The sequence below is a fragment of the Saccopteryx bilineata genome, chromosome 12 (assembly GCF_036850765.1).
Source record: "Saccopteryx bilineata isolate mSacBil1 chromosome 12, mSacBil1_pri_phased_curated, whole genome shotgun sequence".
NCBI lineage: Eukaryota > Metazoa > Chordata > Mammalia > Chiroptera > Emballonuridae > Saccopteryx > Saccopteryx bilineata.
In genome coordinates, this window is record NC_089501.1 from 23,093,114 (window position 1) to 23,105,778 (window position 12,665).

The window sequence follows — 12,665 nt, forward strand, 5'->3', positions numbered from 1 at the left end:
GGTAAGTATGAGGTTGTTTTTTGGGGGGAGGGGGTGTTGTTGTTTTATAATATTGCTGCTTTGAAATGATGTTTTCTAAGTTATTATTGAGCATGCCCTTATGTTCTTCTTCATGGCATTTAATTTCTGTCGTGAACTGTAACATTGTTTTCCACCACAGCATCAATACAACCTACAAAGTCAACCCTTCAATATTTTTTAAAAGTCATGCATCAAACTCTACTTCTTTGTCTAGTCTGGAATCACCAATAGTAGATGCCATCAACAAATATCTGTAGGATAGATGGATGACTGATTTACCTTACCTGTCACCCTTCACTTTCCTTTCCAATAACATACCCTTATTCACCAATCAATTGTGCATGACCAGTTTGACAACTGTGAGCATGAACTTTGCTTTGTTTCTTGCCACTCTGATTCTAGTTATCATTCTAGTTTAGCCCACAACCTTGCTCTGAAGTCTGTTGTGTTCCTTACTTGATAGATCTTCCTGGCTTGAGCCCCTCCAGCCTCTCTTGGTTCCCTCCCCTTCACCCAACACAGTTTTGACCAGAGCGCATTCCTCTGGGAAGGCCAGATGACATGGTAGAAAAGCACTGGCTTTAAATCAGACAACCTGGTTTCAAGTCCCAGTTCTGACACTTATGTGACACTTGGGGACCCAGCAAGAATTTTTGGAAGACACTTGTACAAAAGCACTATTTGTAATAGTAAAGAGTTAAGGGAAACAACACAAGATGTGAGGCACCAAAGGACTAAGAACGAGAGGAGTTCACTTCCATTCCTACACCTAAAGAGGCAGGAGAGTAAATAATGTTATTGAAACCAGGTTGAGAGCTAGGCCGTGGTTTCCACTGAAGTTCAGGCAAGTGACTTTAACTTTTGGGCTTCAGCTGCCTCATCTATGAAACAATGTGTTTTGAAGTTGTTTTGAGATAACACATATAAAAGCAACTGCAAAAAGATTGCTCATTAGAATTATCCCCCATCTAGCTATACAACTACGTCTTATAGTATTTTTGTGTCTTTGTTAGTAATCCTTCAACCTAAAGCTGTGACCAAAGCCACTCAAACTTTGCTATTGGTTTTCTGAGGAGTTTCCTGGGACAATAGAGAGAGGGATATAAATCCTCATCCAAAGATACAGGTAAGAAAAAGAAAGGAATAACAGGAAAAAAACCAAAACAAAACATGTCGTCACTCAATGAAATGCATTTTCCTTCCTCACCTATGATTCCTGATAACTGAGATTGAGTGGTACCTCCAGTGGGTAAAAAAGTGTGTTTCTCTATTCTCTCTGCATGTTGCCCAGAATCTGAGATTTGAAATTTATTCTTCCTTCAACAGACTAACAGCTGTCAGAGGGGATAGGGGTTGGGAGACTGGGTAAAAAAGGTGAAAGGAATAGCAAAGAAAAAAATTATAGGCACAGACAACAATGTGGGGATTGCAGGAAAGAAAGGAGGTGGGAGAAGGTGGAGGAGGGAAGGGAAAATAGATAGTGATGGAGGGAGACTTACTTAGGGTGGTGAACACAATGCACTATACAGATGATATATTATAGAATTGTACACCTGAAACTTATATAATTTTATTAACCAATGTCACCCTAACAAATTCAATAAAAAATAAAAATATATAAAATGGTCTGACCAGGTAGTGGTGCAGTGGACAGAGCATTGGACTTGGACACAGAAGACCCAGGTTCAAAATCCCAAGGTCGCCGGTTTGAGCATGGGCTCAACCAGCTTGATTGAGTGCAGGGTTGCTGGCTTGAGCATGGAATCATAGATATGACCCCATGATCGCTGGCTTGAGCCCAAAGGTCACTGGCTTGAAGCCCAAGGTCGCTGGTTTGAGCCCAAGGTCCCTGGCTTGAGCAAGGGTTCACTTCCTCTGCTGTAGCCCCCCCCCCAGACCCCCAGTCAAGGCACATATGAGAAAAAGCAATCAATGAACAACTAAGGTGCTGCAATGAAGAACTGGTTCTTCACATCTCTTTCCCTTCCTGTTTGTTTGTCCCTCTCTCTGTCTTTCTCTCTGTCTCTGTCATTAAAAATTATATATATATATGTATGTATATATATATATATATATATATAGAGAGAGAGAGAGAGAGAGAGAGAGAGAGAGAGAGAGAGAGATGGAGAGAGTTCTTCCTTACTCCCAAATCTAAAGATCTCTAGAAAGATTAAAGTAGTCCTGGGCATACTTCACTAAGGCAGAGTCATCCAGGATTCTTTTAATGGGTTAGACATTTCCAAAAAATCAACAAGTTTCCCAGCAGATTTCTAAGTCTGAACCTATTCAACTAAACACAATTCTGTAAGTGAAAGCTGTGATGTCACATAACTAGAAATAGCTTTGACATTTGCAATTACAAGTCTGTCTTTCTTTTTTGGATCTATTGCAATTATTTTCAGAGTAAAAAGGGAGTTAGGAGATCATTTAGTTGAACACCTTCATTTTACAGATGAAGAAACCTGAAACACAACAGCAAATACAGAATAAGGACTTACCTTGATCCTTAAGATTGCTAGTTTAGAGCCCGTCTTAATATAATACACAACTTCTTTATATTAAAGATCTATAATTAAAGTTTCCTGAAGTATTCAATTTTTTATAGTAAGTACTATTGGATATTCATTTTTAAGTGAGTCCAGCAATTAACCAATTTGTGGGAAAAAAAGTTATTAAAAATAGGCACACCACACAGTGCCCACTACAATTTTATAAGTGCCATATAACTTCATCTGGGAGAAAGAATAAGAATATTTTTTTCTTGTTGACAGAAAGTAATTTATCATGGGTTTGATTTTCCCATTTCCTTAATGCTATATAACCATTTAATCATTTTTTAAACTGCTATAATAATTCTGTCTCCTCAATTTCTCTCTCTAAAAATAGCAGTTGTCCTTCATCTACCAATTTCAATGGCTTTCAAATACTGCTTGCTGTCTGCTCTATATTTCAGGGATGAATTCTAGCTGCTTCAGTTACACAGACCCCGCCAACAGTACCCTATTTGACTTACTCAGATGCCTCTAGATCTGAGTAACTGGAGAGCTGAGCACTTTCAGGATCTGCATGTCAGCTCTGTGGTATAATGACTGATGTCAGCCTGAACTTTGCCAAACATCTCTCATCACTACTAGTTCTATCCCATTCCAAACTATGGGGCTTGCTCTCTGTTCTGGAGCACACCTCCTTTCGCATATTTGCAGTATGGATTCAACAATATGACAATCATTTTCTCTTCTTAAAGTGCCACTGCTGCAATGGACAAAAATAACTTGTTACTGTTGTCACTCCCTGGTGGGGGAGGTGGTAAAGGAGAGATGAGAAGTTGCACTAACTACTCTGGATGTGTTTAATCCACTTTCTTTGTCCAAAACTATGCTATTCTTCTGGCTCAGTTCTCTGAAACTCTTGGTTATCCAAACTCCCTGGTACTTGAATGTTTTGTGGAGAAAAGTAAACAAATGTTGACTTCTATACGGAGCCTATGGTTTTTAACTTGCTTTAGGCTTGGGCCCTGGAAATCATTGGCAGTCACAGGCTTCTGTGAGTGTTGCTTTCTTGATTTAAAAAAAAAAAAAAATGGAGGGGGTGGGGTACTGTGTTGCACAAAATAAGCCATGGCATGCTTTGCATAAGCTGCTCGGACAGTTGAGGGAATGTAAGACTCAGCCAGGCAAGTAAACACGCATTTAATAGTACGGTAACATGGATCAGGAAAAAGTTCTAAAGCATAGCGTCAAGAGAGAAAGAATACACTCGCCGTTTATTTAATGTTTTCCTTATGTTTCCTCAGAACAGCACTTATTCCTTGACAAACCTTTCCTGCCCACTACATCTAGTACTTCTTTTCTGGGATGGCTCAAGAACTACAGCCTCTCACTTTGTTTGTTTATTTATTTACACTGTCATTCCCATTCTCATCCAAGCTAACATATGTCTGCAGAGCACACAGAGAAAAGTAAATGTCTTTCTTCGTGTTTATTTCCTTGAAGTTGTTCACCAAATTGCTTTTTTTACATCCCCTTTGCAATCTCATCCCATCCGGTTCAAGTATCCTGGATTAGAATGGCCTTCTCTGGAGTCCTTTTCAAAGGGAGCCTCCCACAGCCTTTAAACCCCCCACATTTTATGGTGCAGATATTCAGGATCTGAGGTATTAAGTGAGAAGGAAAGCAAAGCTGACTGTAATCGGCATAGAAAAATAAAGTTGCTTCTTTTTTGGATAGCCACTATTGGAATTGTCCTGCTGTTTGAAACTTTTCTGGTTTAAAGTGATAAACTCAGTCATTTGCAATTGAACATTATGCAACAGATTAAAAAAAGGATAGTAAGAAGGAGAGTGTTTGTGCTTGTGTGTGTGATGCACAGAAAATAGAGTTCTACCCCAGAAAGAGAAATACTCAAATGAGGATTCTTTAAAAATAAACCAGAAATCATAATCATGATGGGATTGTTGTGCTTGTTGTCTTCCTCATAATATATAATCTAACGAGACTATTCCTACCTTTGAAATTCCAGTACAGGTGTGCAAAGTAATAAATGATATTTAAGGAATTACCAGAAAAGGCCAGTCTTTTGGATTCTAATTTTTAGCACCTTGGCAAGAATTCTTATTTTATGTTCCTTTCCTTTTGCATCCAGGCCTTTTTATCCCCCCAGTCCTCACTTCTGGGATGTAGTATAGCTCCTCCATGGAAGACCTCAGAGGCACACAACAATTTGAAGCATTGCAAGCTGACAAAATAGGGTGGGTAGGGGCAATAACCTTTTTTTTTTCCTCCTCTCATTTATCAACACGTAAATTGAAGGCAACCCAGTAATAGGGGTTACAAATGGAGGAAAGAGAAAGGAATACGTGTCTTACTTGCTTTCCCCCAACCTAAATTATTTAAGCATAAGAATTAACAAGGTGTCTATGAACCAGGGCCTTTTCCAAAGTGACCTCCCAGCAGCCTGGGGCTGTGTAAAACTAATACTGCACAATGTGGTCCTGCAGATATTCCCAAAGGACAGGTCTGTATTAAAATCACCTTGGGGGCTTGTGATTTTCAACTAAATACTTCTTAAGACAGCAACTACTGGAAGCTCGTCGACTTGTGCTATTAAAAGGAAGGACATGGGAAGCTTACGGCCAGGATGTACACCACTCAGAAATGCTGGCCCTCGGTTCTCCCACCCCTGGGTGGACCAAGGAACCTTAGTTTCCGCTGCCCTGGGCCCCCTACCTGCGCTGGGAACAGAAGGAAGTAGTAGAGAGACCCTATTCTCCCACAAGACAGGGAAAATTTTTTCAAGTGTCATTCCCAGTCTCCCAGATGAGAAACCAAATTGCACAACAAGATTTAGGAGACGGAGAATGAGGGAGAGCGAGGGAACTGCCGGAGGGGAGGAGGAATCTTCCAGGGCCGCAGCCGGGCTCAGTGTTGAAGAAAGCCGCAGCTTAATTGCATTTCCAAAGGGAAGGTCTTGAGCGCACACACACCTCTGGGTCCTACCACCTCCCGGCAGGTAAGCCGCTGACGAGCTAACCGCAGGCGGCCACTGAGCTTCCTCCAGACCACCCGCCCTGCGCCTCACTGCAGCTACTTTTACTGAAAGAAAGAAAGAAAGAAAGAAAGAAAGAAAGAAAGAAAGAAAGAAAGAAAGAAAGAAAGAAAGAAAGAAAGAAAGAAAGAAAGAAAGAAAAAAGTAACGGAGGTGAGGCTCAAAAAAGAGAGAGAAGAAGAGGAAAAAGAAAAAAAAAATCTGAGAAGTTGTCCGCAGCCAGAAACCCTCCAGCAGTCTGCCAAGCTGTCAAGGGGCTAGCTGCCCAGAGGTCGGTCGTTGCGCGGCGGCGCTGGGGGTGCGGACGGGGATGCCGAGCGCTCGGCCCGCGAGAGCGGAGCGCGCCCAGCCCGAGACCGCGGAGACCAGGGGGACTCGGAAGTAGGGCGCGGGGCTCTCGAGCCTGCAGGAGCTTCGGTCTCAACACTCCCAGGCCGAGGACGCCCACCTCCCCCTGAGAAAGCTGCGGTTTGGAGGGCTCTGCTCCGCAACTACCCCCCCCCCCCTTCCCGGCTCCTGTTCTCCCGCCGTCTTTGCAGGATCCAGAGATGCTCCCGCCGCAGACCCGGGACCCCTTAGGCGCCTCTTCCCGTCCCGCTGCCAAATCGCAACGCCTGTACTTTTCCAGCTCCCTCTTTCCCTCTTGAAATTGAAAGTTATTGAGGTCGCTCGGGGTTGTTGCTCCGGCAGTTTCCTTCCCCGCCCCCGAGCTCCCCCCGCCCCCCGCAGCCCTCCCCCTCCCCCTCGCTCGCCCCGTCTTCCCTGCGCTCCCTCCTCCCTCCCTCCCTCCCTCCCTCCCTCCCTCCCTCCCTCCGCCCCTCTGGGGTTCTCCTGGCAGCCCAGTCCGACCCGAGCGGCTCCTGCTCAAGAAAGGCAGCAGCAGTTCGGGGTCTCTCCACCGCCCCTTGGCCATGGCCGCGGTGCAGACGGCGCCCGCTTCTCTCTGCTCCCGGGGCCTCTGCCTCTGCGGCCGCCGCAGCCTCCGCCGCCTCTGAGCCCCAGGGGCCGCCACCACCGCCGCCAGCCCGCCCGGATCCCGCTCGCGGCCGCCGCCACCGCCGCTGCCGCCACGCACCATGCTACCTGCGGCCGCCCCGGCGAGGCCGCTCGCTGCTCCGGGAACTCTCGCTCGCGGCGTTGACAGCCACCCTTGCGGAGCCGACGCAGTTCAGGGCTCGGACAATTTGAAAGTACAATAGTTGGTTTCCCTCTCCACCCGACCCGCTTCGTTTGCCATCCCAGCACGCCCATCGGATCTGAGTGGAGAAGTTTTCCGCTGCCTGGGTTCTTCTCCCTGGCTTTCTCTCTATACGCCTAACACCTACATATATTTTCTAAAACATTCAATATAATTAACCATCAAAAGAAAAAGGAGAAAAGGAAGGGAAACATTACTGGGTTACTATGCACTTGCGACTGATTTCTTGGTTTTTTATCATTTTGAACTTTATGGAATACATCGGCAGCCAAAACGCCTCCCGGGGAAGGCGCCAGCGAAGAAGTAAGTGCAGGGTTTTTTTATGCATTTGCTCCCTCCCGCCGCGTTCACCTGTCCCATTGATCGTTGCGTAGCCCAAGCGGTATGGGATCCCAACTGCATGGCCCTCCCGCCCTGCATCCCACGCCTCCGTAGGAGGTAACAGTTTAGGTTCCAGGATTGACCGTGTCTCTCACGCCTTCCTCGGCACATCCCTCTGTTCCCCGCAAACACGCGGGTGCCAGAGTCGAGCTGATCAGGCGCTAAGGTGTCTCCCGCCCCCTTAGGACTTAAGGTTTGCAGAACAGTTCGGGTCTTTCGTTTGCAGAGCGCTAAGAATTTATGCTTTACTTTCGAGACTCCGATGGGGGTCTCGAACCCTAGGGATGCCCCTGACCCCTGAAGAAACGCCAGAGGAGGCGCGCTCACGGGGGCACCCGCCACTCGCATGGCCATCTCTCGTGGAGAGACTTGGCTGGGCCCTCGCGTGGCGATCTGCAGCGAAGAGCCGCAGGGCAGCTAATATCCTGTGGGGAAGCCAGGGAACGAGCGAGCGAGAGCCTGCGCTGCGCAGCCGCTTCCCCCCTCCACGCGCGCGGGTGGAGCCGGAGGCTGGAGAGGCGCTCAGGGTGCGCCTGTCTGCGCACTTCAGAGCCGCTCTCCGTCCCAGTCGGGGCTGTGAGGATCTCGGAAACGGCCGCTGAGAGTCCGGTTTCCAGTTACAACCTTGCCTTTCACACCTGAGCGCGTTTATCATCTCAGGCCCTTTCAAGTGGGTCCCTGGGGGCAGACAACTACCGAGGGTGGGGTGCCCCCTAAAGCCTCGAGCTCTGACTCCTGTTATTTGGAAGCTTGGCTTTGAGAAAGCTTCTTAAAACAGTGTCCTTGCTGGGATGAAACAAGCATCCCAGAGCACCCTCAATCCAGGTTGGTCTAAGTGAAAGGCAGTGTCTTCCCGAGATGAGGGGACAGACGCGAGAATGTCACCTCTCCAGGCTTCGAGGTGCCCCGGCGCACAGGCCGCCCTGAACTCTGTGCCCTCGGTGGCAGTCCCTTCTCAAATAGCAGAGTCGGGGCGACCCTCGCGTTAGTGGGGGGTGGGGGGTACGCTGCTGGGGAGAAGGAGGGAGAGACCTCCCGGAGTTCCTGGTGGCGCACAGGATGATGCTACTGACTCAGCCTCTCAGACCTCCTGGGCCGGGGAGCCAAACAGAGTTGACGGCTCTGGGTCCCAGGTGAGAAGCCCTCCCGGCCCCTCGCCGCAGTCGCGGATGCCACGCGGAGGACCCAACACAGGCTTGTGTGAGGTGGAGGTTTGCTCATCGCTCTCCGCAGCGGTTGGTCTCTGCCTTGCCCCTGCACGTGAGGGCACCCTGCAAGCCACCCCTGTGCCCTGGCCTCGGGCAGACCAGGTTCGATTCACCTGAAAATTGCCTTTTAAAAACGCGGCTGGGCTGGAGAGCCGGGGGCTCCGGCCCAGACTCCCCGCCTCTCGGATCGCGTAGCAGGGGGGTAGGAGGACCAGAGCTAAACATGTCAGGGCATCCGATTTATTATTCTTGGCCTCGGAAGCTTTTGTACTCTTCGTAACTCCCAATCATCCTTTCACTCAAGCCTGGAGCTCACGCCTGGCAGCCCCCGCCTCTTCTGGCGGAGTCCTGCCGAGGAATTGAATCGCAGATCCGTGGGGAGAGGGAGGCGGGCACGGGCACGGCCTCCTGTGGCCAGCGCTCCTCCGGCTGGTGCCCACCCAGCGCCCCTAGTCCTCGTCCTCCCTCACCCCGCTGAGAGCGCACAGGGCGAGAAACCACACTCCTGCCGGGCGGCACAGGGACCTCGGTGGCAGTGTTTTCAGTGTCTCCGAATGAAGTTTTGGTGCCCCTTTTCCTGAAGGACAGAGGGAAGAAAGCCGGCCACCCATTCGCTCCCACCTCCCTCAGCGAAGCCAGCGGGGGGGGGGGGCAGCAGCTGTCTGCTGAGGGTGACCCAAGGCCGGGGGGGGGGGGAGCTGCGGGATCGTGCACCCCTGGGATGGGACCTAGTCGCAGAGTCAAAAGTAGAACTGCTTTTCGACCTGCCTTAATCAATCGTCTCAAGGCCAAGTCAAAGGCGCCCTCTGGTTGTGTAGCGCGGGTGAGAGAAGGAGTGGGTGGAACTGGATTGAAATTCCAGTTATTTTGTGGGAGTGGGACTGGGAGAGAGCTCCCGTAGCGGGCGACACTCCTGGCTCCTTCGCACTTGAGTCTGGATTAGCGGCTGGGTCTGCTGGTGCAATCCTGGGCGAGTGGCGACCCCTTGTGTCCTCCGAGGAGACACGCCAGGCCCTCTTGGCAGGTGCATTATGGTTTTTTGGAGAATGGGGAAGGGGTGGGAGGGTAAGGAGAAATCTTTGTTGAATGTCCAAAAACTAAAGGCCAAATTGCATGTGTACCTAATAATTTCACTGGAAATCTCTGAAAAAACATATAGAGATTTTTTTTCAAATAAGGACTAGAAATTTTCTTAATGAAAAATAAAATAATAAGTCAGAAATATTCTAGAAAGAAGTGGTCTTTCCTGTTTTTCGAAGAGATAACTAAAGTGAATATTTTAGAGTATCCCTTCTAGCATGTAGTTAAATAGCTCCACTTTCTTAGACTATTAAAATCTTAACAATATGAGAGATAGAAAATTGGGGTATAAGAACTTAGTAGTAGCCTTTTGAATACTTTAGTAGAAAGTGTCTTGCAAAAGAAGATGTTTACTTGTAGTGCTAAACATTCTCAAGTTTAAGGAACTACGGCAAATCCTCAGGTATGACATATAAAGCCATATTAGGTATTCTCCTGTTTCCCTGAAACAACGGCTAAACCTTTTTCTCTATGTTATTGCAAACTGATTATCTTGTTTCCTCTTATAAAAGAAACATTTAAACAAAACTTTATATATATATGTCACTCTTCCAGCCTATGTATATCATATATATATATATATATATATATATATATATATATATATGGAGAGAAAGAGAGAGAGAGAGATGAGTAGATGCACAATAACTTTTACCTATTTGGATTAATATTCAGTTCCTAGGGATGACTAAATTGAATTTATTCATGATAAAAATGAAATGGAATCATTATTTAAATATTCCCATTAAGCAATGTTTTCAGAGGTAAGCCTTAGATTCAAGTACTGGATACTAAGTCAAGAACCTGGAACCCAGCTTCTAATTAATTCAGCTCAGCCTTTGCAACTTGTTAAAGTCAGCTTCTGAATTCCAGGTTATCTGCTAATAAAATTAATGCTTAAATTTGCTATAGTAATAAAACCACAATAACTTACTATCGCACCACGTTTTCATTTGAATTATTCATTTAGGCCCCTAAATAGCCACTTGAGCTAAAGAGGCAGGCCATTAACATTCCCATTTTACAGAGAATGAACCCAAGAAACAGAGGCTAAGTAACCTATACAAAGCCATACAGCTAGTAAGTAAGACTCGTCTCCTGCTATTTATACTATGCACTAACTCATGCAGGTGTGTTAAGTAATAGATATTATGATCTCTAAGCCATAATTTATCTATGTTTGGAGAATAAGCTCTTCTGGTTAACTGGAAATTTTTTAAATGATATTTCTATGTACTATACATTAATGACCAATGACAAAAAATTACATTCTCAATAATGATAGTGAACCTTATTATAGAATATTATTGATTATTCAGAAGAAATTGCAGGGCCATATTATGCCAGATACTATTGTTAGAAACATCAGTTGACATTGTGGTATACCTTTTCTTTGATGTTATGTACAAATTGAATTTTAATTTTTAGATTGCAAATAAAAGCAAGATTTGAAAAGCCATTGTATACATAATAATTACAAAATACCCATTGCACAATCTCCAAAACTTTTAAATTTTTCATAAAGATATTTGAGATAAAAGAGTAAGAATACAAATGAAATAATTTAATGGTAATAAAATAAAAATAATTTATTGCAATATACTGGTTATTGCTTATGACATTGTTTCAGATGTTGAGCCATTCTTTGAGATTCTGATGTTTGTTCTCTAATCTTGAAAAATAACAATTTAATAATAAGGTGGAAAAAACTTTCATTCTGCTATGCATTTTTTTTTAAGTGAGTGGCAGGGAGGCAGACAGACTCCCACATGCGCCCTGACTGGGATTTAACCAGCAAATACCTTACAGGACAATGCACTTCTCATTTGGAGCCACTGCTCCATTGCTTGGCAACCAAGCTATTTTAGTGCTTGAGGTGAGGCCATGGAACCATCTTCAGCCACTGGGGCCAACTTACTTGAACTTTTTGAGTCATGGCTGCAGAAGAGGAAGAGAGAAAAGAGAGGAGTGGAGAAGCAGATAGTTGCTTCAACTGTGTGCCCTGACTGGGAATCGAAACCAGGACTTCCACATGCCGGGTCAGTGCTCTACTGCTGAGCCAACCAGCCATGGCTTGAATTTTTCTAATATTATTTTGAATTAATTTATAGTTTGGATATTGGCTACAATGCATTTACTCATCTATCTATTTTTGTTACCAATCTATCCTGTTTTTGAGAGAAATATAATAGAGTCAGATATGAGTAAAATTTTCTGGAGAAAGTATATTTTGCAACATATCCTGTAATATCTGTATAAAATCAAAGCCACAAATTCAAACTCTTAGACAGTAATGGGAACATCTAAATATATATATATACAAAAGATATTTATTTTTATGAATTCTAATTTAGTCACCATAAAACTATCAGAGTTGTTTCTTATAAAATAAAGCTTTGTTATACTATTTTAATTCTTTTAGATGTCAATAGAAGGATTTTTATCAAGAAAATTAACAATGATAATTTTTAAATATTGTCTTTTTAGTCCTAAGTTATTCTATATAAATTAATGGAGAATATAAGAATAAGTATGAAATTGATTTAATGCCATCATTTCAGTATTACTTAAAGCATGAAATATGAACAGTATTTTAATTTTTAAGTAGATAAGTTCTGCTAACTCGTTTCTCCATTAAATATTTCCCTTGCATTTAATACTCTACAAATAGGTCCCTAGAAAGCTATGGCTGGAGATTACAACATATAGTTAAATTTAGTTTTCAAGTTATTATGAGGAGACCCTGTCATACTACTACAAAACAAGTTTATTAGTCATCTGATCATTTTAGACTACTTTAATATGAATGGAGAGATCTTCAGATTGCTACTAAATGTCTAAAATATTTTTAAATTAAATAGCTTATCATTTTAATGCAATATTTTTTTAATTCTATGTAATGTTGATAGAATATTATGTGGAGTTAGGACATTGTACTAACCTCTCTTCCCACTTCCTCACTGTTCAGTCTCCTCACCCCCTACCCCAAAATCATTTTCTGAGTAGTAAATTTTTGAAATGCCATCAGAGTGGGTATTATGTTTCATGAAATGTAAGAATCAACTTTGGTTACCGTTAGGAAAACATCATTCAGTTCTGAGAGCATGGTAAGGATCATGCGAGACAGTGTGTTGAAATTATGTTTTACTTGGTTAGGGCTATTTTTTCTCTGAAAAGTACATTGTACACTGACATTCTTTTCAGAGTGATCATTTGAAAAAGTGTTGAATCAT

The 12,665-nt window shown here is 44.4% G+C and overlaps 1 protein-coding gene across 2 annotated transcripts in view; it reads left to right on the top strand.

Moving 5' to 3' along the window:
* Window positions 1–6,399: 6,399 nt before the first annotated feature.
* Window positions 6,400–12,665, top strand: part of RSPO3 (R-spondin 3) — an 87,894-nt gene continuing 81,628 nt past the window's right edge. For both annotated transcript variants that reach the window (XM_066248425.1, XM_066248426.1), the window contains exon 1: window positions 6,400–7,066. In XM_066248425.1, coding sequence (XP_066104522.1) covers window positions 6,970–7,066 — 97 coding nt within the window. In that variant the 5' untranslated portion in view covers window positions 6,400–6,969. The remainder of the gene's footprint in view (window positions 7,067–12,665) is intronic.